Consider the following 25,692-nt stretch of genomic DNA (forward strand, 5'->3'; position numbering starts at 1 on the left):
CCCAATTTGGAAGCCAGGTGCTTTACGGCTAGAGATGTGAAATGATGAACCGCATGATAATCGTGTTTTTTGTCTGGGCGTGATGAAAACTAACGACTCTTCCATAGTGCTGACATTGCAGTGAGGGCAGTTATAATAACAAACAATGGGATGAATGGTGGCGCTGGAATGGTTCCAGTGGGCGGACTGAATTTCATCTTGACAGATGCACATGAAATTCTCTGCAAAGTCTTGCACCATCACCACAGTTCCACATGGGACTTCTCCTTCAATGAGGTTTGAAAATTGACGGTTTTGCCAAGATGCATTAAAAAGGTGCTGACTGATGGACATAAGGAAAATACTTCAATAATTGAACATCATTGTGAATTGGAGGTTTGTTTTATAAAATATGGGATAACAACAGGTGTTGCTCAACTTCGTGGAAAGACCCATATCACAAAATTGGTAGGCCCCTAGTGCATGCGATACAGGTTCTACAGTTTCCTAAGAATATGATTTAATATAAAATAACATGATTTGCCATCTTTAAGACTGGCCAACTTCCAACTAATTCCAGCAGGGTGCATCCCTGAAACACAGAAGTCATTTTCTTCACTTATTTCCATTACTTCACCAGGGAAATAATCCAGACCTTCGTTTTTGAGGAGCGCGATCGCGCTCGCGCTCCTGGGGCTGTCTTCAGGTGCGCGATCGACAGCGCTTCTCCTCGATCATTACGGTGTATTTTATTTATAACACAAAAGCAGAAAACCCGCCAGTCGTTGTTACTTTGCGTGCGAAAATAGATAAAAGAAACATTGAATGCTAGAGGTCGCTTTGGAACGATGCACTAGCGTGATATTAAACGCCCTCTATTGGTAAAATCTACGCGAACCAGCAATAAACGCATTGAGACAAGACTTGACGTGTCATGTGGGAGTTTGAGCGCATTTCCAGGCGGCGCAAATGCGAGGGCGAAGCGCATACCGTCGGCGTACGTAGCTCAAGCAACATCTGTTGTGCAATCTCGAGATTGAGCAGCGCAATTAACAGATTGCTAGCTTTACGAACTCGCTACTGTATACGTCGGTCCGTGCAATACTAGAACTGCTACTATCAACCATGGATCAACGACGTATTTTCTCGTAAGAAAATGTGTATTTTCTAATACTTTGTATCAAATGTGAAAACATTTTAGAAAAAAGGAAACTTACAACCTTAAAATCGTGCCGTATTTTGTCACATGGGAGTTTTTTGTCTGTAAATTTTATTTGTGTACGTCCGATCCGACCAGACCATAGTAATCATAAACTGAGTATGCTATGCTAGTCAAACAAATTGAGCTCCTGGACAATCTAAGAAGAGTGATTTTTTAGTTGAGCTCCTGAGTATTCTCAGGAGAGCGATTAAAAGAGCTCCTTCTATTTCTATAAACGAAGGTCTGATATTCCCCATCATATACCACAAAAAACTAACTCTACAGACGCTTAGAATCGCTTAGTTGACACCCCCCCCCCCCCCCCCCGATTCCATCGCCATGGTTGCCATAGGATGTCGCAAAGTAATTCCACCTAAATCACATCATGCTTGTCTACAAGGCCTTGGATAGTGGCAGGAATATATTGTTTTTAAACTGTTTGCTGGGCCCATCTGACCATTGTATACAGTGTAATGGCCTTGGTAACATGCATTACATTGGTAACACGCATTACAAAGTAACACGCATTACGGTTTTTGGAGGTTCATTGTGAAGTGGTGGTTGAGAATTTATCTATAGTTTTTATTGTTTTTACATGAGCCCATACTAGTAGGAGGGAAATTATAAGTTGCAGCAATTGAAACCAGATTATTTAGTAATTATATTTAAAATAGTGTATTTTGGTAACACGTTGAGAGTACCTCAAACCAAGTATTGATACAAGTGTACATTGAGCTGTATTGAAATTTTACAATTTATAAAATCGTAAAAATTTTACTTTTTTCCCATCAAAATGCACTATTGGAAAAGAAAAAAAAATCACAGTTAACAATACCCAAACAGAATTTAAATATTTCCCCTGACACTTGGACGTGTTTGGAATGATATAATAATAATAATAAATAATAATAATAATGAGAACTTATGAAGCGCACAAATCCATCAAAGTGCTCATGGCGCTAAATACAAAGAATAATATTTACATGTACAATAACCAAAATTGAAACGTAAGCCTAAGCTAAGAAGAAATCCAGAACATGTTGAAGAGAAATACAATACAAATGCAATATCAAAGAAAACATCGAAGGGTAGAACTCAAACCATTTTCTCAAATACTTGGTTGAAAAGATGTGTCTTAAGGTTTTTCTTAAATTGTGTTAAAGAAACAGATGATTTTACTAGTGCTGGCAATTTGTTCCATAGGCGTGGGGCAGCATGTGAGAAAGATCAGTCTCCCCATGAATGATTGGATATGGGCTCAATAAGGAGACTAGAATTGTAAGACCGGAGTTTGCGAGGAGGATTGTATGCTTTGAGTAGATCATCAATATATGCAGGGGCATTGTTGGTGAGTGATTTATACACAAAAAGCAGAAGTTTATACTTAACTCTACTGCTTACGGGTAACCAGTGTGTAATTCTTTCAAAATCGGAGTTATATGACAGGACTTTTTATTTAAGGTGACAACACGAGCAGCATAGTTCTGAATACGCTGAAGTCGTTCAATTTGAGTATTAGGAAGACCATATAGAAGTGAGTTACACATGTCAAGTCTGGAAACGACGACGGAGTGGACTATTTGCTCAGTTGCTTTTTGTGTTAAATATTTCCTCAATTTGCCTATATTACGATAAACATTCAATAATGGGAGCAATTTCATTTTTCTAAGAAAATTCCACCTTTCAAGACAATGCAAACAACATGTTTTATTTTTAATATTGCATTAAACATCAACAATTTTTAAGCGGCCTCTAATGTGCCTTGCACTGCACCACGTTTCGCTCAGTTGCCGATACTATCCAGGGCTCGAATGTGGGGGAAAACTCCACAAGACCGCATGGCTTGTTTCTCAGATTATTTACTGGAACGGAATATTTTGTTAAAGACCAAAGTTTTAAATTATAAGGGGGAAAAAAGGTAACATGATAGAACAGCAGGTTTTTTTTTATCCCTTAGGAGGCGTTTTTGGCTGTAAAACCCAATCGAGAAATGTCCACATACCTACTTACGCCATTCTCGCTGCCACAAAAAAAAATTATTCCGATTTGACAGGTCAAATTACCACTGAAACACTGCAACAGACAACATTGTTTTACATGTGCATCAAAAAAAGGGCGTCAAAAAAAAGATTGATCGAAAATTTGACAGCAGTGTAGTCAGAAGCTAATCACTGTTGGTCGACATACTGAGCAAGACGTTTAGAAACAAGACCTTACTTTTAATCCATGCAACACAGGGGTGTGTGATGTTGCAAGTAGACGTCTTTAATACAAATTCAACACTCGTTTGTAAGGTATCAGACTTCACACATGGTCGGTGGTATACGAAGCACTGTAAAGCGTAAAAGCGTTAGAAACCGTTTGTTATAAAATGATGGTTAGAAAGATGTTTTTAAAGTAGAATACATTGATCTACACAAATCTGCCTCGAAATTGCGTGGTTTACCTTTTACTTTGCGAACTAGCACGGTCGTCCATTTATGGGAGTCCAAAATTTGACTCCCATAAATGGCCGACCGTGGTAGTCGACGAGGTAAAAGGAAAACCGTGTAATTTCGAGGCATATTTGTGTAGATCATTGTATTCTACTTTTACAACATCTTTCTACCCATTTTATAACAAACGGTTACAAACGCTTTTCAAAGACCAACTCGACCGATCCAAGGCAACGTGTTCCTTTAAAAGCGTAAATTAAATAAATTTAATACAATCCGCGGATCTGAAAACATGGAAAGTGGATGTTAATTCTGTGATTTTCAGATCCGCGGATTGTATCAAATTTATTTAATTTACGCAGACCCTTTTTTTAATTATACATTTAACAGTCATGTTTTGTTTGTCTTCATCCTTGTGGTAAAACCGTTTTAAAAGTGCTATTGAGCCATTGTTGTCCCCTTTTGTTGTCCCCTTATGCTGGTTGTTTATAATACATGGATAACCTGGATCCTTATGCTGCGCCATAGTAAAATGTTGCTATAAACAAAGCACCAGTCTACTTACAACATTGTGCGACAACGTCACGAAGATTTGACAGTAGCAATGGCTGGAAACACGTATACACTGGCATTTCACCGCTTTTGTTTTTTAAATCATTTTTCGCTAATTACGTGACATTTTGATGTTTTTTTTTTTACAGCAACCATCTATAAATACATTATTTATGATTCTACACCCCAAATTTGCGTAAATGGTAAGCCGGTGTGCCCCTTTAAGTGTAGATTTGTAACATAACCTACAGTTGTGTGTATGTGCAGGGATGTGATACATTTCGACACATTTCGATTTATGAACTATGCAAAAAATCGCAAGTGCTGAAACAGACCCAACAAAACCCCAAAAAACAAACTTAAACAAAAACCAGAGCTGTTTCGCTGCACTTCGCTACGAAACAGCTAATTATCACATTTGGAAACTCCATATGAAGAGATGAGGTATTGCAGCTCAAATACTACGTTTTACATGTTTTAGGTATCAGTAATCATAAGATGTAAGTATCACCTGTAGTAGTTGATACTATAAGATAATCTTTTGAAGTTATTGTGTAATCACAGTTCTTATTCATTCATCTTTCAGATTCAAGATGTTGATTCTATTCGCAAAAAAGTGGAGGTGCGGTTCTTGAAGGCTACTGGGGGGATTGACACATGGTCCAGAGTGGACGACATTGCTTAGGTACCACACCAAAGCATCATGAAAATTCTGGAACCACCAATGATCAATTCTAGGGGTCATCATATCTCCAAATCTACAACTTAAATATGGTTTTATTATTATGAAAACCCTGTTGCCATAATTTAAAGGAACACGTTGCCTTGGTTCAGTCGAGTTGGTCTATGAAAAGCGTTTGAAACCATTTGTTATGAAATGCATATTGTTAGAAAGATCAGGCCTCGACCTCTACAGCGGTCACCAGCGGCCATTGCCCCGATGCCCCAGCAAATTGACCAAAATCACGTACCTTACGGCCACTTGGCGGTCGTGCCCTTTTCCATTGATTCCATAACATTATTTATTCGAAAATGTTATTAATGTTAACATTGTGACCCATTTAATTTATATGGAGGTAAAATCGGAACGTACGATCCCGCACACTAGTTTTCACAATGATGCTTCTGTGCAATAAAAAATGTGTCGAGAACGTGGCATGGTAACCATATCAAACGTAGTTGAGCTGTTTACTACTAAAAACGCAGCACCAGACTACTCCAATGTATAACCTCGCTACAAGTCCCTACACTAAATTACGCGTTTTCGCACTGATTTTGTCTATTGAGATCTGTATTTGTAGCGGATGGGGCGGGGGAGGCGCGCGGCCGGGGCTGGATACAGTATGTTTTTCCCTTGACTATTTCGCTGGTGTCCAAGGCTTGTACTGGATTAATGTTTGTGACCCACCACTACCAGTGATCTGCCTGCCTTGCGACATTGTTTTTCATTGCCAAACACATGTTTGTGTACACACAACAAACGTGGAATTGTAAAACGTCAAAATCGGATTATATGGAGGTAACGGCAGAGCCCTAATTTTGGAAATCATCATACTCCATCAAGTTTGTTATTGATTAATCAGCATGCCATCCCACAAAAGATGCAAAAATAAGCAGGAAGGCGACAGGGCTGGAGTGGCAGAAAAGTGCCAACTTTAGAAGCATTTTTTAATTAGGTGTGGTGTTTACATTTTTATAGTATTTATTTAGCACAGTCTAGCGTGGCATAAACGCCGGCATGCACAATACAACAGACACGTTTAGCTAAATGCTAGGCAAATTATTTTGTGCTAAGGGGTTGGGGGTTCGTTTTTAATTTTCATAATCATATTTATATAAAAAAAGAAAGAAAAAAAAATATATATTTTTCCAAATCATCGGATTTAGCTGAGCCTCTGGGTTGTTGGTGGGTTGATGGCGTGGGGTGGGTGGGGCTCGTTTGTCTCGCAGAGTTGGGGTAGTGGTGAGCCAGAGACTAATTGATCTTTTTTCTTCAGATTAGCACGCAGGGAGTTAATTTTCTTAATATTTTTTTCTGTATGATTTTTTCAACAATTCTTTGTTCTGATGATTTGTTTTCAGATAAGCAGAAGGGAGTTTAATTAAGTCAACGAATAAGGGGAGGGGGTAAAATGGGGTAAGTTAATTACTGGGGTAATAGTTTGCAATTCGAGTGCTGCAAAAAAAACTTTAAACAATTCAGAAACTTTTATTCAATTTCAGTTGCACAGCATGTAAACAGTGACAATGAAATAAATATGGGTTGGAAAGTTGACCACCATCTTGAAATCAGTGGAATGTATGTTAACATAATCATCAACAAATAAAGGTTTGAAAATGGCCTTGCAGAGATGCCAACATTGAATTTAAAAAAAGAGTAGCATCTCCCAAAAGTTAAGGGCGAGCATGGCTTGGGCTCCCTAAACCGATCTTTCTATTACTCTCTACAATGCTAATTAGCTCATTTTCAGGCATTGTCGTGAAATAACAATTACATGTACCTCTGTATGCACCACCAGAACAGCTACAAATGTTTATAGTGGCCAGTGAAAAAAAAACTCAAAAAAAAAGAAAAATTCAAAAAAAAATTCCCTCATCTTCTGACTTTGTTTAAAAAAAAAACCATAACATAGGGTGGCCTTACTTAAATATTTTTGTTTTAATGGTCAGAAATGCAACAACAAGCTATTGGGAGAGAGAAAAAAAAAGAGAAGAAAAAAAACGTTCTTAATATTCAGAAGGAGAAAGTTCTTAACGTGGCTCACTTTACATGCAGGTATTTCTCTTCTTTTGTAACGCCTTGCTCAAGCAGCCACTTTTTATGATTCTATGGACTGTATTAAACATCCTGACAGGGTAAATTGTGTTAATATCTGTTGTCCATTTTTGGTCTATTTTGTAACAGTAGTGTGTCATGTATCATATCCCTGCACGTATTTTCAATACATTAGTTCAACTTGAAAATTACTGTCTTTCCAAACTGAAAGATGAAGTGCAACAAAACATTGGCTAGCTGAATATTATGATGTTATCTTTCAATTTACAAAAACTTTTTCCAGTTTATAAAAATCACTTTAGTAACACAATTTATTGTTAGCTGAGCTAACTGACAGTGTACTCGATAATGTTGCAAGCACTAAAGAATGCCTCAAATATGTTGTAAAATATTTATAAAATGTGACCAATCGTCATTTGTTAACGTATACGAAATTAGATAGACTAACTACAATTGTTACTACTGAGAAACCCAATTCATTGAAACTGTTATATAACCAATCATGTCAATGGGGGAAGTAGTTTTAAGTCAGAGACTAGACTCTAAAGTGTAGATTCGTGAATACAATGTACTTGCCTTCGGCTCGTACTTTCTATTCACGAATCATACTTTCTCGTCCATTCTCCTTAACTTAATGTAGTTTTTGAGAAAGAAGTAATTTACCACTAAATTATTTGAATTTGATTTCAAGAACTAAATTTTGAGGTCCCAAATCAAGCATCTGAAAGCACACAAAGGTGTTTTTTCTTCCATTATTATCTCGCAACTTGGATGACCAATTGAGCTCAGTAAATTTTCACAGGTTTTATTTTGTGCATGTTGAGATACACCAAGTGAGAAGACTGGTCTTTGACAACTACCAAAGGTGTCCAGTGTCTTTAATAAAAGATTTCGCTAGTTTTCTTTGAGCACAGACCAGGGATAGTGGGAGAGCACATCTTGCTGTGCTGGTATGTGCTGGTGACAATTAATAGTTTTGTTTTGGGGTAATCATATTATGTTTTCACATTTTAGCCATCCCGATATTCAAAAAATAAACAGTATTTATTGAGTAGATGTCTGTTAATACCCGAACTGGCAAGAAGTATACTCTTGATGATGATGACACATTTAAGGAAACAATATTTTTTAGGCTTTCATAAAAAAACATTTTTAAAAGGGTTTTTATTCCAAGTTAGAGTTTAGAAAACAAGTATTGTACCTAATATGTTCTTAAAAACTTAAAAAAATATTTCCTCACAAAAGTGAGGATTTACCTCAGGATTGACCTTAGAATGCACCACAGACCCCACACTGTAGGGGCTTTGCGTTCGCATTGTACGTACCCCACGCTTTAGCCCCACCACCAACCTTTATTTTTCAAAGTAGGAGAACACTGCAAATGTTGCGCACAAGAATGGACAGGCTGCCACATGTTCAAATTTCAGCATACAATGGCAGGTTAGAACCTGTGCAAGTTTCAAACATTCTTTTTAAGCCTGCCGTCTCAGGTATAAAAAAAAGAAAATGCTAATACTTACCACATATTTTTAGGGGTGCCTCTAATTCCAACAGGATTGGTTGGCTGAGAAAAATTTCTCTTGATTTTAAACACAGTCCTCTGATCTCTGCTTCAGTTAACTGTACATTCTTCCCTGGACGAGATCCTCGAACTGTGAAAAAAAAAAAAAAAATATGTAAGACCCTTATCAAATCTTGCAATATCCAGTATCGTTGTGATGGAGTAAAAAATATATGATGGAGTAAAAAATAAATGGTATTGTTAACAAACATGAAAAGTGTACTAACAACTGTTGCTAGGGGTGTTAGGGCAAAACTTCAATATTCATACTTCTGTTTGGTTTTATTGAGAACTAGGCAGCAAAAAATTAGCATCATCGAAAAAAGAAAAAAATTCAGATGGAAATCCAACAAAGCGTTCTGAAAGTGGGCAATTCCATGGTAACTCGTGCTACACTTTATGGTGTCCTTTTCCATACTTTTTTAATTGAGAAAAGAGGGAAAAAAGAAGTGACATCTTCCAGCACAAATCTTTGTGCCAACAGGACATCCAGTGTCAACTGGTTAAGGACGCAATAACCATCAAATTGTTGTTTGGCCGGTTCTTGAGGTGTACTGAGGAAGTGGCCAGCAGCAAGTCATGGAATTGGTTAAAGAGTGGAGAACTAAAGAAGGAAACAGAGGGCTTGATTACTGCGGCGCAAGACCAGTCTCTAAGGACAAATGTAATGAAGGCAAGGATAGAGAAAGCAAACGTCTCTCCTATGTGTAGAATGTGCAATAAAGCAGAGGAGACTGTATTTCATATTGTTAGCGAATGCAGTAAGATGGCCCAGACGGAGTACAAAGGAAGACATGACAAGCTGGCCAAGGTGATTCACTGGGATCTGTGTAAGAAGTATGGTGTCAAAGTACTTGCGAAATGGTACGACCATGTTCCGGAGAAAGTTGTAGAGAACGACCAGGTCAAAATCCTATGGGACTTTAACATTCAGACCGATCATGTTATACAACATAGGCGTCCGGATGTTGTGCTATTAGATAACACAAAGAAGATGTGTCATCTCATTGACATAGCGGTGCCAGGTGATATAAGGGTAGCTTCGAAGGAGATGGAAAAGATCGAGAAGTACCAGGACCTGGCCAGGGAACTTCGTAAGATTTGGCAGGTAAAGGTAAAAGTAGTCCCCGTGGTGGTTGGAGCACTTGGCACCATTCCCAAAGCACTGGGGAAACATCTAGATGAAATAGGGACAAATGTGAGGGTAGATCTATTACAGAAGGCAGCGCTTTTGGGAACAGCGAGGATCCTGAGAAAGACCTTTGAGATCTAAGGCTACGGGACACAGCCCGGCTCGAGGAGTTACCGGCACAAAGGAAAATGAGATCTTTCTTTTGCATGCTGTGATAAAATGAAATAATAATAATAATAAAAATAATAAAAATCTCGACGAAAACAATAGCTGTTCCGACTGGATCGGAACGGCTAACAAACAAAAAAACCTCGGTCATCTACCCAACATCCATCCTACAAAAAGAAGGGGAAAAAATAAAATTATTTGTATCCTGTCGCAACTCTTTCATTATTTTTCCTACAAGAGGGATCGGACTGCAAATGCAATTTTCAAAACGGAAAAGAAAAAGGAAAAAAACCTGTCTTGGACGACAATATCCCCAAGTATTGGCCCTAAATATTACTTTTTTTCTTAAAAAAATATGTTACAGGGGTGAAAAGGAAACCCGTTTATCAGTTGACCTTTCATTCATAAACATTCGCGTCGCGAGATTAGTGTGGCGCCACACCGAAGCGTTTGTTTATCTATGCAGCGAGGCTAGTCACCCGACATAGCGCTGTTGCTACGTGACGTCATAGCTAGCTTGGTTCCACTATGTGCGCAACATAGGACACAGTACATGTAGGACACAGTACACGTAGCGAGCCAAGCTATGGCGATTGTTGGCACGCGGCCATGTTTTTAATCCAGTGGAATGTTTATCGAAGTTCGGAAAACACTGTCTCATTTTCATCAATATTTCGGGTTTGTTTAAGGTTGAATTACTCCAAACCCAAATAATTCTGAATGCTGATGGAATAATCTTTCAGTAATACTTGGTGTGGGCTGAGAAGCATCACTATAATCATGAGAAACATGCACGGGAAAATTGCGAATGAAATCTGTCAATGTACATGTACTGCCGGATGCGACGCGGGTGATGTACCTGTATAGCCCCCGGGGAATACGTGATGCTTTGCACCCAGCCATTACGGAATGACCTCGCATTTGAAGTTGGAAATAACAGCGCAAATTGCTCTAATATTTCAGGTAAAAATTTTCAAATTTATTGTTGAAATTGACTACACATTATAATAAAACTCATTAATAGTTTGTACATTTTGGTCCAACTGTTGGTCCGATTACGCCGGGGTTAAAAATCACAGTTTAATTTTGTTAAAAATAATATTTTAATGAGTGTGTGAGACGTTGCGTTATTAAAAATGATTTTTTGTTGTGTTTATGTTTTTCAAAACTGGTCGTAAAAATTAGCGTCAAGGTCGTCGTAAATTCCACATTATTTCGGACAGGAAGGTCGTACGATCATGATTTTTAGTTCATTTAAAATGTTGAGATTTGCTTGTTGGGATTATCATGCTAAACCGAAAAATGAAATTTACTCAACAGTCCTCATTTCGTTAGAGCGGGTCACAAATGAGTATTTTTCAAAATGCATAAAAAAAAAATTTGAATGGAAGTTTAATGTAAGCAACAATATTCTGAAAAATTGTGATGGGCACTCTTACAGTTTTTTTGTTATGATTTTTTTTAAATTGGCTACCAAGGGCAAAACCATAAAAACGCATTGTACAACATACACAATGTACAGTGTACAGTATTGTGTACACGCACATTAAAAACCATGTCACCCTGGTAATAATATGGAGTCCAAAAGTCTATTTCATGACATGACTTAATGAGCTAATCTTTTTCATCCCCTTAATTAGTATAGGAGACACTGTGTATAAGACATACTCAGACATGCCAACCTCTGAGATCACAAAACTGTATTTTGAAACCTCAAAACCTGGATTTTGCATCAAAAACCTGTATTTTTGGTAAAACATGCGTAAACGTAGTTTTAAGCCCCGAGACAGGCAAAATAGAGAAGGTGCAAAGGCTTATTAAGTTATCAAACAGCCTAATTAAACCAATTATTAAAAATAAAATATTAAAACAATTAAAAAATTAAAATATTGGGCAAAGGTTTCCCTACGGGTGGTTAACCCAATGAAACGGGTTTTGTATGAAAAGGATATCGATAAATCATATCTTATTCATATAGAAACCCTTGGTTTCAAGTAAAAAAACTAAATTAATTTAATTTCAATGAAGAGGACAACCAGTCATCCCAAAAAGTTTTGTTTCTTGCATTTGGGGGCATAGTTCTTAAATTTATCTTATATACATCTCGCTTATGGCCCTCTTTTGCGTCTTTATTTCGGCAAATTCTTTTGCAAATTCGATTCATTCACCATGTTTTTCGTCCGTTCACTAAACCACCGATACCATGTAAGGGCATTTCTGACAACAGCGCCCTCTGTTGTTCAATGAATTGTGTTAGACTGGTTCCGTGTGAAATCGGGACGTTAGACTGGGCCCCTGTCTTTATCCGTCACGAGCCTCGAAGAATGACGTCAGACGTTCAGGCTATCGGGACGTCAGATAAACTGGCATATAGATTATGCAATGCAGGTTTGCGCTACTAGCATGCGTGCAATGACTATGGATGCGAGGGAATCTCCGTTTTGCTCGATGTGTGGTGAACGTTGAACGAATACCACAGGAATAAAATTAAGAGTTCACTGGATAATCATTGTCGGCCGTAAGTAGTCGGCCGAAAACTCAATAAAAAAATATTGAACTTGAGTTTAAAAAAAGGGCACAAAGTGGATAAAATTGTATTTTTGCGGTGGCGATGCTCAAAACCGCATTTTTTTTAAGAACCCGTACACCCGTAATTTTTACAAAAACCCGTACGAAATACGGGAAAAACGTACTAGTTGGCATGTCTGCATACTGTATACATGTTAAATACAATGTACAGTGCAGAGTATTCACATTTTTTTAGTGCTCTAAAAGTCAATTCGCTGGAGGATGATCATGGAGAAAAATGGGTTGTGACCCATTTAAATCACACAGCAAGTAAAAAATAGCAGGCTCTAGCAGTGATCCAGAAGTTCAGGGACCAAAAACAGGGACCATCAATGTCATCTGCGCATCAGGATGTTTTTGTGCAGCCAAATACCGACATTAACATTATCAATGAGGCTATGACAATTATTGGTGTATCTCCTATCATAAGTAAGAAGAAAGCTCATGGAAGTTACATGGAAAACAAAGGTAAGAGAATAGAGACAGCAATCCCGCTAGTGCCAAGAAAAGCAAAGAAACTGGTGAATTAGCAGGGAATGCTTTCCATTCCAAATCCTAAGGCTGGAAAATCTCTTTCATTAAAAATGGTGCAAACTGTGAGAGACTTTTACTTGTTCGAGTCCGCCAGCAGACAAATGCCAGGGATGAAAGACTTTGTATCGGTTACTGTTGACGGTGAGAAGAAACATCTCCAAAAACATCTTGTTCTTTGTTATCTGAAAGAGTTTGAACTTTTCAAGGAAAAAATCCTCCTGAAAGTTTTGCTGAAAATTTGCTGAACTTTGGCTGAAGCAGTGCATCCTTGTCGGATCTAGTGGAATGCATTCAGTTTGTGTTTGTACTCTACATCAAAATGTGAAACTCAAAATGTGAATGATTATCTTAGTCTGGTTCCCAGACCCAAAAATCTCCGACTAGGCTCTGTCGAATTTAGGGTCCGGTATCACCCAAAATCACGTGACCAAAAAGGAGGAATTGGACCAAGTTGGCGTTGTGGGGCAAAGTTCATTTAATTATTTCTCGATGTGCGTTGTTGACTGATCGTTGATTTATGAAGATTTTGTTGCAAACAGAGTTCAAAACATGTTCAAATCAACCGACCATCTAACCACGAAGTCATTAGAGTTGTTGTTGATGGAAAAGGGATAATTTAAGGTAAAAATTTAGATACAAAATCCCCCAAAAACCCATGCCCTTTCTCCCGAAAACAAATTATATTCAACGTTGTCAAAGTTCGAAAATAAGCCAAAAAGTCCCGATGTCTGTGTAAATTTCACGCAACGAAATAGACCTCAATTTCACGCACGGAAGGCACAACAGCAGATTTCAGGCCCGTTAGTCGTTGTTCTTTGCGTGCGACAAAAAAATACTTGAAACATCGAACGCTAGAGGGCGTCTCTGAACAAAGCGATAGCGTGAGATTAAACGCCCTCTAGTGGTAAAATTACACGAACCAACGCTAAACGCCTTGAGACAAACACTCGACGTGTCTGTGCATGCTGGGATAGTGGTTTTCCCCATGCTTGGTACATGTGATGTACCATCATGTACAACATAGCCGTCACGCACCGCATGCATTTATTCTGTCAACATCGTGTCAAAATGGAGCAGTTACGTGGGAATTTTAGCGTCTCTACGAAAAACTACACAACGTGCATGACCAGTAGTAGGATTACGTATGAATAAAAATGTTTTATTGTGTATTGTAAGTACTTGTTCTTTATTTTGTTGAATTAGATGAATGCTTTCTTTTTTCATTGGGTAACAGTTAGAAAATGGAAAAATTGGAAGAACTATTTTTTACAGGCAACTCGGGAGTTTTTTTTTCCAAACTGCCGTTGTGCCCTTCGCAACTTTTTATGATTGCCGTGATGCCCTTCCAAATTTTAAAAAATTGCCTTGGTGCCCTAAATTTTTACAAAAAGTCAAGGCAAAACTGCCGTGCCCCTTAAAAGCCGAAGTATCAGGGCTGTTAATAAATACATGCGGGCTAGTGCAAAAACTTGCGGGCGATCGAGAATTTTGGTTGACTCACCCGGCGGGTGATTGAAAAAAAAGTTAAGGGAAACCCCTGCCTAATAGGGATGGTAGAGTAAGACTACTAGGCAGAATTTTTGAGTGTTGAATTTATCAATTGAAAAGCTTGCAGTTAGTTGCATACATTCATCAGCAGGCAATGCAGAGTGGAGAGACAAGTTCAGAAACACAGGATGACGGGACACATGTCCGATCACTGCCGCAAAATCTAGACGATTCCATTTCAAAAAGGAGCACATTTGTAAAAAAGGAAAGCCATGTTTCACTGAGTTTATATTTATTGACAATTTCTGAACGAAGTGCATTCAATAAACTAAAAAATTGATTCTTGTCATTTCATTTTTTATGATTTCATTTTTTTTTTTGCACAAATGTTAATGGGAAAATCATCAACCCTACCCTCACTCTGAAAATTCTAAATAAAAATGTCATGCAATGTGGATGACTCCACCAACCTTGTCCGCCCATCAGATTAACTTTTTTTTTCAATCGCCCGCCGGGCGAGTCAACCAAAATTCTTTATCACCCACAGGTTTTTTTCACTAGCCTGCTGCATATATAATACCAAAAAAATTGAAACTAAAACAAAACAAAAAACAAAACACGGAAGTGAAGTCACTAAAGTTGGATGACTTTATCTCTTAATTTATGCCCTAAATTATCAACAACCATTTGAATGAACTTGTGGTTTGAGAATTGTTTGTTTTGAACATGTTCTGATCTCCGTTTGCAACAAAATCTTCGTGAATCAACTATCGGTCAACAACACACATTGATAAATAATTCACTTTGGCCCGCAACGCCCTCTGGGGGCAGAAGTTGCCATGTTATTAGAATTCCTCCAAGGCTGTGCATTGTGCACACAGTCTGCAGGCGTAATGCACAACGTTCGCCAATTCTTTACTCTGTTTGTGAGTCGTATTGTGAAGAAGGCTAGCCAAGAAGATCATGAATATGGATTTATCAACAGCCATGAATATGGGTTTATTAACAGCCATCAATGGCCAATCACAGCGTGCGGAATCTTGGTTAAAATGGACTTCGGACTGCATGTGTTATGCGCTGGGCATGCTGCATGATCCAGTGGGCGACCGTGTGAGTATTATCATGTGGTTTTGTGCACAGGCCTGGAATTTCATCACTTTTAGGGCAAGGCCACTTTGGCCTTCGATAGGTGCAAATTTTGAAGGGCACCAAGGCCAAATGAAAGGGCACCAAGGCCAAAATTTTTTTTTTTTTCAAGGGCACGGACGCCAAAGAATTTTTAAATGAGCGATATATGCAAAATAAGAAAATTTAAGCAAAGCACAAACATTTAAGCTACCAAGGTTAAATGAGTCCGGTGTTAAAACCAATCCTAAACAATGAAATGTGTATTTAAAAAAAAAATGCACTTTTAATTTTATATAATGAAAAAAATAATTTAAAAAAAATGGCGCCCATTTTGATATGCCGTCAGCGAACGTGAAAGCAACAAATGCTTGAGAAAACCATTTTCTTAAAATAATGTATTACGACGACGCCACCTACCTATTGATGGGCATCCATTTCGGTTGGAACAACCTTATTTTAAAAACTTAATCAAAACTACAATTTGTTATACATTTTGCTTTGTGCGCCGCGCCAATAACCTCAAAGGAATGATCGGCATGCCGCACGTTGGAATTTAGAAAGCGGGTGATCGGACCATGATCAGACGGTCTTTGTGTGTACATTCCAAAACGGAAAAAAAAAACCCACATTTTTGGACGATCTTATCCCCAAATTATGGCCCTAAATAATACTTTTTCCATCCATTTCCATGAATTAGTGATTAGCGGTTCCGTCGTTAAGAACTTCGTTTGTAATAAAATAATCGAGATTCAATGATCAATGAACTATGCCCTGCATCGTGCACGCCCTCAATGGGCGAAAGTTGACATGTTTGAACATGCTTCGAGGCTGTACATTGTACCATTCTGTACATACGGCGGCACTGTGTGGTAATTCTTTCTCAGTTTGTGAACGTGCGTGTTGTGTTGGAGTATATCAACGGCCAATCACAGCGTGCAGACTGTTCATGCACTATGCATGCAGTGGGTATTCCCATCGTTGATGGTGAGTGTGGTGTGTGTGCATGGTTGGTTGATGCATTGCACTCGGCATATAAATGCGAACCATGTGGCCGTGTGTACATCATGTTTTAACATTTGTTTACGATCGCATTTCTGATGCTATAATTTTGAAGTCGGCTCTGGCTTGTCAGGTACTCGTTTGATCTTATTAAATGCAGTCTACAAATAGTCTCTTTGTACTTTTTTGGGCAGGGCGGCCAATAATTTTAGCAGGGCGGCCAATCATTTGGCAGGGTGGCCTAAATTTTAGGATGTGCCCGCCCTCCCAATTTACGTGTGTTGAGAACACTGCCCAACTTTTGTTTGGAAAAAACAAAACGAAGATTCGTTTCAAATTGTTTCCTTCGTCTCAACAACCGTACCCAATTCATGCACGTATGACGTGACTTGGGTACGAAGTGACTTGGGTACGAAGTGACCGACATTCGCCAAAACGCACTCCTATGATGTAGGCCCCTAGTCTGCTAGTAGTACTACTACAACTAGTCTATCACAGAGAAAGGCTACAATACAAAGGATAATTGTTATAACCCAACTGTTAAGTTAGCATCGATGTATCCGGCAGGATATTTTGCTGACTTAACCAATGGAGATGGAAAAGTGTAATACTAGGTTACTAGGTATAAACTTATAGTTAATATATTATCGTCATTTAATGTGTACTACTCCTAGAACTATTTCGGTTTCGTCCGGCTATCGTCTCCCGTAACCTCATAGGTTTATATCTCTCACGCGTTAAACGATGAATGGTTCAATCATTGTTCAATGAATTTTTGAATCGAAAATCTCTCTTTATTTTAATTTTAATCTCGCCAAAATTAGGCTCTGTGTGTCCTTTGATATCTCAATGTCCGAGGGGGCGACCAGAGAACCCACTCCGCAATCTCAAAAAATGTTAAAAGTTTTAAATTCGTACCGTAATTCAGTCCCCAAATACTCCGTTTTACCACTACACTACAAATGCTGATTGTCCCCGAACGCATCGTGAAGTCACGACACATGACGAGCGTGCGCATATTATTTGTTTCCCAGGACAAACGTGGAGAATTATCTACACACGTTTGTCCTAGAATAAAAAAACACTTGATCCGTGCTTTGCGTACAAAAACATATGGACACGCGTCTGGGAACCAGACGTCTGATTCCTAGACGCGTGTCCATATGTTTTGTACACAAAGCACGGATCAAGTGTTTTTTTATATTCTAGGACGGAAAAACGAATATTCTCCACATTTGTCCTGGAAAAAAAAAAATATGCGCACGCTCGTCACGTGTCGTGACTTCGCGATGCATCCGGGGCCCAATTTCATGGCTCTGCTTACCGCCAAATTCTGCGCTTACGATCGCGATTCCCCGCTTACGTGCAAGCGCCGAATTTATGCGCTAGCCTTGTAAGCGTAGAATGCCTAGTAACGTGCAGTACGCATGCGCAGAAGCCCAAATTCGCCGCTAACCCGTGAAATACGCTTGCCGAAAGCACAGAATTCCCTGCTTCCGTAAGCGCCGATTCTGTGCTTATGGTAAGCAGAGCCATGAAATTGGGCCCGGCAGAGTTCGGGGACAATTAGCATTTGTAGTGTAGTGGTAAAACGGAGTATTTGGGGACTGAATTACGGTAGTAAGAATTTATAACTTTTAACATTTTTTGAGATTGCGGAGTGGGTTCTCTGGTCGCCCCCTCGGACATTGAGATATCAAAGGACACATACATTTTGGCGAGATTTATCATTGAACAATGATTGAACCATCATCGTTTAACGCGTGAGAGATATAAACATACGAGGTTACGGGAGACGATAGCCGGACGAAACCGAAATAGTTCGAGGAGTATTCCGGTACAGAGTAAACCTACAAATTATGATTGGATCTTACCTTCTAATAACCGCTGTATAACACTATCAACATTAATTTTATCTGCATCGGCCATTTGAACAGCTTCTTAAACTCAAGAAGATGTCAGTTAGTAAATTAGAAATTCTCAAATAATCAGGATGACGGTTGATGAACATGTAACTAGTTCAATTATCGTACTGTCCAAAAATTATTAATCTTCGAAGATGGCGATGGTCGATCTTAATGCGCATGCGCGCAAGTATAAGCACATAACCGCAGGACGCAAGCGCAGTTTCGAAATGTTTCCCTGACAATTTATTTTGTAGTCTGGTTCCCAGACCCAAAAATCAATAGGAATCTTTGGTCAGGGGACCAGACTATTTATTTTGACCCTTTTCGACAATACTTTTCGATCATAAAAACTAAAAACTATAAAAACGACTGGATTTGGCTTTGGCTTTGGATCCAGTCGCCGGAGCCATTATTACGGAACGCAGTATCTTTCGGCTTTGGCTTGATTACGTCACATTCATGATCATAAACTTTTTCTTGCGGGAGCCTTTTAAAATCCTCGGTTTAAAAAAAGTGACAAATTCGGCTCTTTTGAGGACATTTATTAGACTAGCCTAACATTAAACAACAGTCTTCGCATGGGACGCCATACGGAAACTTTTCCTTCACATGATATCACCATCACCAACTGAGAAGGCAAACAAATTTCATCAATGAAATTGAAATATCACGATATTAATTAGGGTAAGTTTTGAAAGATAATAAAATGTAATTTTTGGATGGTTTACTTACCATGCATGGGATGGGGATAGACCCAGTAACTGGGGCGCTGTATTCCTTTTTCGAAATTTTGACATTATCTTATGTATGACCGATTCGTAGCGTCATACGTTAATAACGTATAACGTCGTTATCGACCCTTATATATGTTTAAAATGATTGATTTTTGGTACTAATCACTAGTGCATTATTTAATATTACGCCAACATTCAAATGAGTCAAAAAGAAACCGGTCCTACTACTTGCCGTCAACTCGCCGTCAACTCATTTTCGTGCCGTCAACTCATTAAATTTACATTAAAAATTTATAAATGGGGCACGGAAGTGTTAAGTCTGGGCTAAAATAAACTACATATTTCTCATGGTTTTCGGTGTGTTGATAAAAAAAAAAGTAGCAATCATGACATTGACATCTGGGCCAAGACTAATCCATGTGAAAAAGCAAGATGGTGACCGACGGTTTTGCTGCTTCGAGATAATTTTTTCACAAGATAAAAAACTAAATTTTTATTCCGAAATATGACCTAAAACTTACGCGAATTATCTTTGAGCTGATATATACTTTACTGTTCTATGCTTCTTTTGTGGAATTAAATATATATTGGAGGGGTTGACGGTGAGTTGACGGCGCAAGTGAGTTGACGGCAAGTAGCTAGTAGGACCCAAAGAAACATCAACCAACCTCGAAAGTTCAAAACAAAATTACTATCTGCTAGATTGAATTTCATTCTGCTTTAGTCACTAGATGGATTAGTTGCGATAACGTAACCCTCCTCCCGACGGCCGTCGGGAGGAGGGTTACGTTATCGCAACTATAGATGGATCACGTGAGGTGGTTACTATGGATAACTTTCCGTATGGCATGTATGGCGCCACCACTTTTTCACTTTCCACTTTTTTACTCATTTTTACAAAAAGGGATATCTCATTGAGGTAAATTAGATACTATATTATTTCATGTCGAATGAAAAAGTGGTGGCGCCATACGGAAACTTTTCCGTTACTATTTGGGATTCTATGGCGTGCCAATATGGGGAAAAAATTAAAATATTTTAAGTGAAAATTACAACAAAATTTTTTTTTTATTAACTGCATACTGTAATAAATTCAGATAAGCGTAATAAATATTATGTCTACATTAAAGAGAAAACATCATAGATTGGTTTATCTCCTGAAACCAAACATTACTGGTCTGAAATGGGGGAAAACGGATGTTATGAAGTGTGTGTGCTTCAAAGGGGGGTTGGGTGTTTTACTTTCATGCCTTATGATATCTCTGGATTCTAATATAGTAGCCATAATGCCTTAGGACAAAAATGTAATTAAATTTGTTAAGTAGTAATTGAATAATATTTTTGATTTATTTTGCACGCCATACTTGCTTCTGAATATTCAATAAAAAAACAACCAATGAAAAGTGTGAAAACATATGACGTTGTCATTGCTCCAATGTCGTGCATGCATTATAAGCACTGTTAATGGCGGACTGTCTCTCGCAACGTAAAACCAAATCTTAAAAAATTTCAACACACCATGAAGTGTAAGTGTTATTGTTAAAAAATTGGCTAGATGATTTGAAAAAAAAACATTTAGTTTTTGATTGTGAACAATTTTCCTGTTATCCTACTGAAAACACATGACACAGGATACTTCTAGAAACTATAAGTCAAGCTCACAGGGGAGCCTTATATAGTTTGCTAGAAGTAATGATCGATAATGTCAAAATTTCGGGGAAAAAAGGAATCTAGCGCCCCAGTTACTGGGTCCATGCTGGGTCTAGCATGGGGATGGTTACTCTGCCTGGTAGTGGTAGTTGCGAGGGGTATCGGTCCTGCGGGACTATTTGTAACGCGCAGATTTAAGGTATAGGAGGATATAGGTCTATCCTGCCTGGCGTCATGTGTTTTCAGTAGGATAACAGGAAAATTGTTCACAATCAAAAACTAAAAAATTGTTTTTTAAATCATCTGTCCAACCTTTTTACAATTAAACTACACTTCATCGTGTATTGAAATCATAAAAATTTTTGTTTTTCTCTTGCGAGAGATAATCCACTATTTACATTGCTAATGCGTGTACGACATTGGAGCGACGTCATGTTTTGAAACCTTTCATTGGTTGGTATTTTATTGAATATTCAGAAGCTAGTATGGCGTGCAAAATAAATAAAAAAATCTCATTCAATTACAGTTTTGTCCCAAGACATATGGCTACTTGATTAGAATCCGGAGATATCACAAGGCATGACAGTAAAACACCCCGACCCCCTTGAAGCACAAATACTTCCAAACAATCTGTTTTCCCCCATTTCAAAACATTTGGTTTCAGGAGTAGGAAACCAATCTGATATTTTCTCTCTTATGTAGACATATATGTTTTATCATGTTTATCAGAATTTATTACAGTGTAGCAATATTGTCTGCTGCAAATATTATTCTGTTGAAAGTCAGAATTAAACACCTCTTCACCGTGCTATCGATGGTCAATGGATCGGAAAATGATCAATCTAACAGCTAGTGTTTTTCTTGGTTTTCTTAAAATACTAATAATGGGTTTTCATAAAACACATCGAGACACATGTTCCTCATTTTTTGTAACTGGTAAGTTACTAATGTCACCTCCATGCGCAATATAAAACAAGGAATATGGGAGGTGGACTAAACAAATTTTGTAAAACCACTCATCATTTTCCAAACCTTTTTTGAGCAGTTTTATTTTAATGACTTTTTCATTTTAGATGACAAGTCCGTATGCAGTAGTAATTTTTGAGTCTGAAGGCGAAGAGACTGTGGAGGTTGTTTCTGCATCGTGGCTTGAAACAAAAAAATGTAAGCTGTAAACCTACTCTTATCATTTTCTATTTTAAAGTCACTAGGCTAATTTCCAAGGTTTTATTGCTTTATTTTTTGCTTATATAATTAAAAAAGAACCATTTCATTGACAATGATTACTGGAAATATACTCATCAAGATTCAGAAGTCTGAAAAATATGAAGTTTTTGTTAAAGTCACCTGGAAATAGAATTTTTTTCTTTCAAACATAAGAGTGTATGCTTACGAACAATAAAACAATTTTTTTAGTAATTGTTTGTCATGATTTATATGTTTAAAAAATATATAAAGTTGTTTGGGGGCTGACTCCGCCTACCCCTTTTGTGACGTCAATCGAGGCAGACTTTGCCTGCAATGCATATAGTAAACACGTGCAAAGTACATGTACGTCCAAGTCGTGAGTTGGTACGTTTCAAAAAGTGTTTTTCTGCATTCAGCAGCAATACACCTGGTCGGCATTGCCGGGAAAAAAAAAAAAAAACTCACATATGCATTTTATAACAAACGGTTACAAACGCTTTTCAAACGCTGTTTACTCTACACATTACAAGCAAAGTCTGCCTCGATTGACGTCACAAACAGCGCCCTCTCGGGTCGGGGTCTACTCTTAAATTTGTAAATAACATAAGAACCGATTTTTTAAAACCTTATAGTCAACTGTTTATTCACATTCCACTCATCAAAACACATATATTAGTGACAAAAGCTTTGTTTTGAAAAAATACCACTTCCAGGTGACTTTAAGATGACTCAATGTAGTTTAGCTTGTCGGAACAGGACAAAATTACAAATCGTTGAGTTACTATTAACAACATACTACGGTTTAGCATGGGGTTTAGTTTATCAAAGTACAACACCAAATCATGAAGAACTTTGATGAAGCACATGTATTATATAACCAAGTTTTCCAATCGACAAAAACTTCACTTAATTATCAGCACTATACATGTGTATCTCTTTATGAATAGCCGAATCGTGTCTGTGTGTGAACGTGTGAACGCTGCAAACCGAGCGCTTCTATGTGAATACACACTCGCACATCAAGGACTTATCAGATCGAGGACGTCCTCGCTTTAAAAAATTGTGATAAATGCAGCATTATAGCCAGTTTGGACGCCACTGAGATATCTAAGCTTTTGGGACTAATCCTCGGTTTACATAATTTACGAGCGGAGTATGTGTGAGTTAACACCATTCTGTCATGTCTGTGGCCGGTTAGCACTCTTGGATGGTTACACCGCCCTCTGTTGATATTAAGTTTCCTTCTTGTAAAATAGAAGCGGCCATTTCTAATTCTTAACTCATTAATGCATGACGGTTAGCTTATTCAATTTGAGTCGGGTAGCGTGGCCCAGCCGGTTGCAACTGCATGGGGCGCTGTCAAGGAGACGCATCATAAACATTTAGTGCATTGCATCAGGACCCTAGAGTCAATCATTCGACCCATGGCAGCTCTCGAGAGAAGACAAGAAATGGTGAGTGATCTGAGTGTAAATAATTTGCCATGTAATCTGTACTGACTATCACTATACAGTCGTTTGACCAGTTAAAGGAACACGTTGCCTTGGTTGGATCGGTCGAGTTGGTCTTTGAAAAGCTTTTGTAAACGTTTGTTAAAATGCATTGTTGATGTTGTACAAGTACAATACAATGATCCACCAAATTTGCCTCGAAATTGCGTGGTTTTCCTTTTACTTTACTAACTAACACGGTCGGCCATTTATGGGAGTCCAAATTTTACTCCCATAAATGGCGGACCGTGTAAGTCGACGAGGTCAAAGGAAAACCACGCAATTTTTAGTGATACTTGTGTGGATCATTATATTATACTTGTAAAATATCTTTCTAACCAAATGCATTTTATAACAAACGGTTACAAACGCTTTTCAAAGACCAATTCGACCGGTTGCACTAAATACCGACAACTCACGACAACTCACAACAACAATTTGTAAATGCACTTTAATAGAACATTTGAACAGAAGTCAACCATTGAATATATGCACAAGAGTCATACGCATCTAAATCACTTTCAAACTATTGAAAAAATTGTAATTTTAATTGAACAAGAAGTTTTGTTTACCCCAAATTTAGTAACGAACGGAAATAGTTTGCCGTGTTGTCTTTCGACGTACCTGGATGATTCTATTGGACCGCAGGGGTAATTTGTAAGGGTTGAGTTGTATTTTTTTCTTTTTGGTATTTTTTGCCTTGTTTTAGTCAATAACTAAGCCGCCACTCTAGAATTTGAAGTAATTAGGTGAGATTTTAATATAATAATTTTGAACTCCATGAGAGGCACATAAAATAGTGAATAATCATCTTGCATATTGTTTCACCCCTGCGGTGTAATGGAATCGTCCAGGTACGTCGAAAGACAACATGGCGGATATTTTCGTTCATTACTAAATTTGGGGTAAAACACACTTTGTTACAAATAAAAAAACATTATTTTTCAACAGTTTGAAAGTGGTTTAGATGCATATATGACTCTTGTGCATATATGAAACGGTTGACTTATGTTCAAATGTTCTGTTAAAGCCATTACACACTTTCGGTAAACAGTATTGTCCAAGTCCCACACTTCGTGAAAATTTAGGCTCAATCGGTCATCAGAGTAGGGAGAAAATAACAGGAAAACCCACTCTTGTTTCCGCACGTTTCGCCGTGTCATGACATGTGTTTACTATAAATCCGTAATTCTCATTGTCGAGAATTGATAATTGTTTTAATGTTTCCTCAAAAAGTAAAGCATTACATGGAGTAATATTTCAAGAGAAGTCTTTCATCATTACCTTCTGTAAACCCTGTAGGTTATTTGTAAATCTGTGAACTTTTTTTTCTGTACCTAAAGTGTATAAGGGCTTTAAGCTTTTTAAACATTTATGCATTAGTCGGTTATAGTTAATGAATAGACAAAAGGAAAATTCTGGGACAATCTACGCCAGATTGTGAAACTATCAAAAGCTGTGTTTTACGCAGATGCACAGATTAACATTAAACTTACAGGGTTTGAAGATAATGATAGTAGAAAGCTTCCCTTCGAGTATTACTAACTTAGGTTGTGTAGTTTTTGAGAAATGAGTAAAACAAGTCACAAAATCATTTTGGTCTCATGAGACCAAAACTATTTGAGCATGTAAAATCCCCTTAACCAGTTATGATATTATACCAAAACCATAGCATAACTGGTTAATGCGTTTTTACATGCTAAATCTGAGACGAAAATTATTACTTTTACTCATTTCTCAAAAACTACAGCACCTCAGTAAGTAAAATTTCAAGGGAAGCTTTCTTCTATCATACTCTTCAAACTGTGTAAGTTTAATGTAAATCTGTGGACATTGTGTTTTTTGTTAGGAAAAAGTACATATTATACCCTTTAAAGTGCATTTATAAATTGTTGTCGTGAGGGGTCGTTAGTTGTCTGTATTTAGTGCGACCCAACTCGACCCATCCAAGGCAACGTGTTCCTTTAACGATGACTTAAACTTTTCAACAAACACATAGTTAAATTATTTAGGACATTACCAATTTATGTTTATGCATGTGATTAAGAATAAGCCCAAATAATACGTACCCAAGTTGGAAATCCCGAAGTTATTTCGAACCCAAGTCAAGTCATACCAAAGTCAATTCATACCCGAGTTAACTCTTACCCAAGTCAACTCGTACCCGAGTCAACTCGTACCCTGATTCAACACGTAGTATTC

General features: G+C 37.9%; 1 protein-coding gene and 1 long non-coding RNA gene across 2 annotated transcripts in view; one reads left to right on the forward strand and one right to left on the reverse strand.

The window, feature by feature from the left end:
* Positions 1-18,603, reverse strand: part of LOC117290923 (serine/threonine-protein phosphatase alpha-2 isoform) — a 39,055-nt gene extending 20,452 nt beyond the window's left edge. Inside the window, exons 1-2 of the mRNA XM_033772497.1 lie at positions 18,396-18,603; positions 8,464-8,595 (exon numbers count right to left, since the gene is read on the reverse strand). Coding sequence (XP_033628388.1) covers positions 8,464-8,595; positions 18,396-18,450 — 187 coding nt within the window. The 5' untranslated portion in view covers positions 18,451-18,603. The remainder of the gene's footprint in view (positions 1-8,463; positions 8,596-18,395) is intronic.
* A 212-nt stretch (positions 18,604-18,815) lies between these two features.
* On the forward strand, positions 18,816-23,540 carry LOC117290672. Its single transcript, XR_004519060.1, has 3 exons — positions 18,816-19,112; positions 21,886-21,976; positions 23,302-23,540. It is a non-coding gene; the product is annotated as an uncharacterized LOC117290672 (long non-coding RNA).
* The last annotated feature ends 2,152 nt before the right edge of the window (positions 23,541-25,692 follow it).

The sequence above is a fragment of the Asterias rubens genome, chromosome 5, assembly GCF_902459465.1.
Source record: "Asterias rubens chromosome 5, eAstRub1.3, whole genome shotgun sequence".
Taxonomy (NCBI): domain Eukaryota; kingdom Metazoa; phylum Echinodermata; class Asteroidea; order Forcipulatida; family Asteriidae; genus Asterias; species Asterias rubens.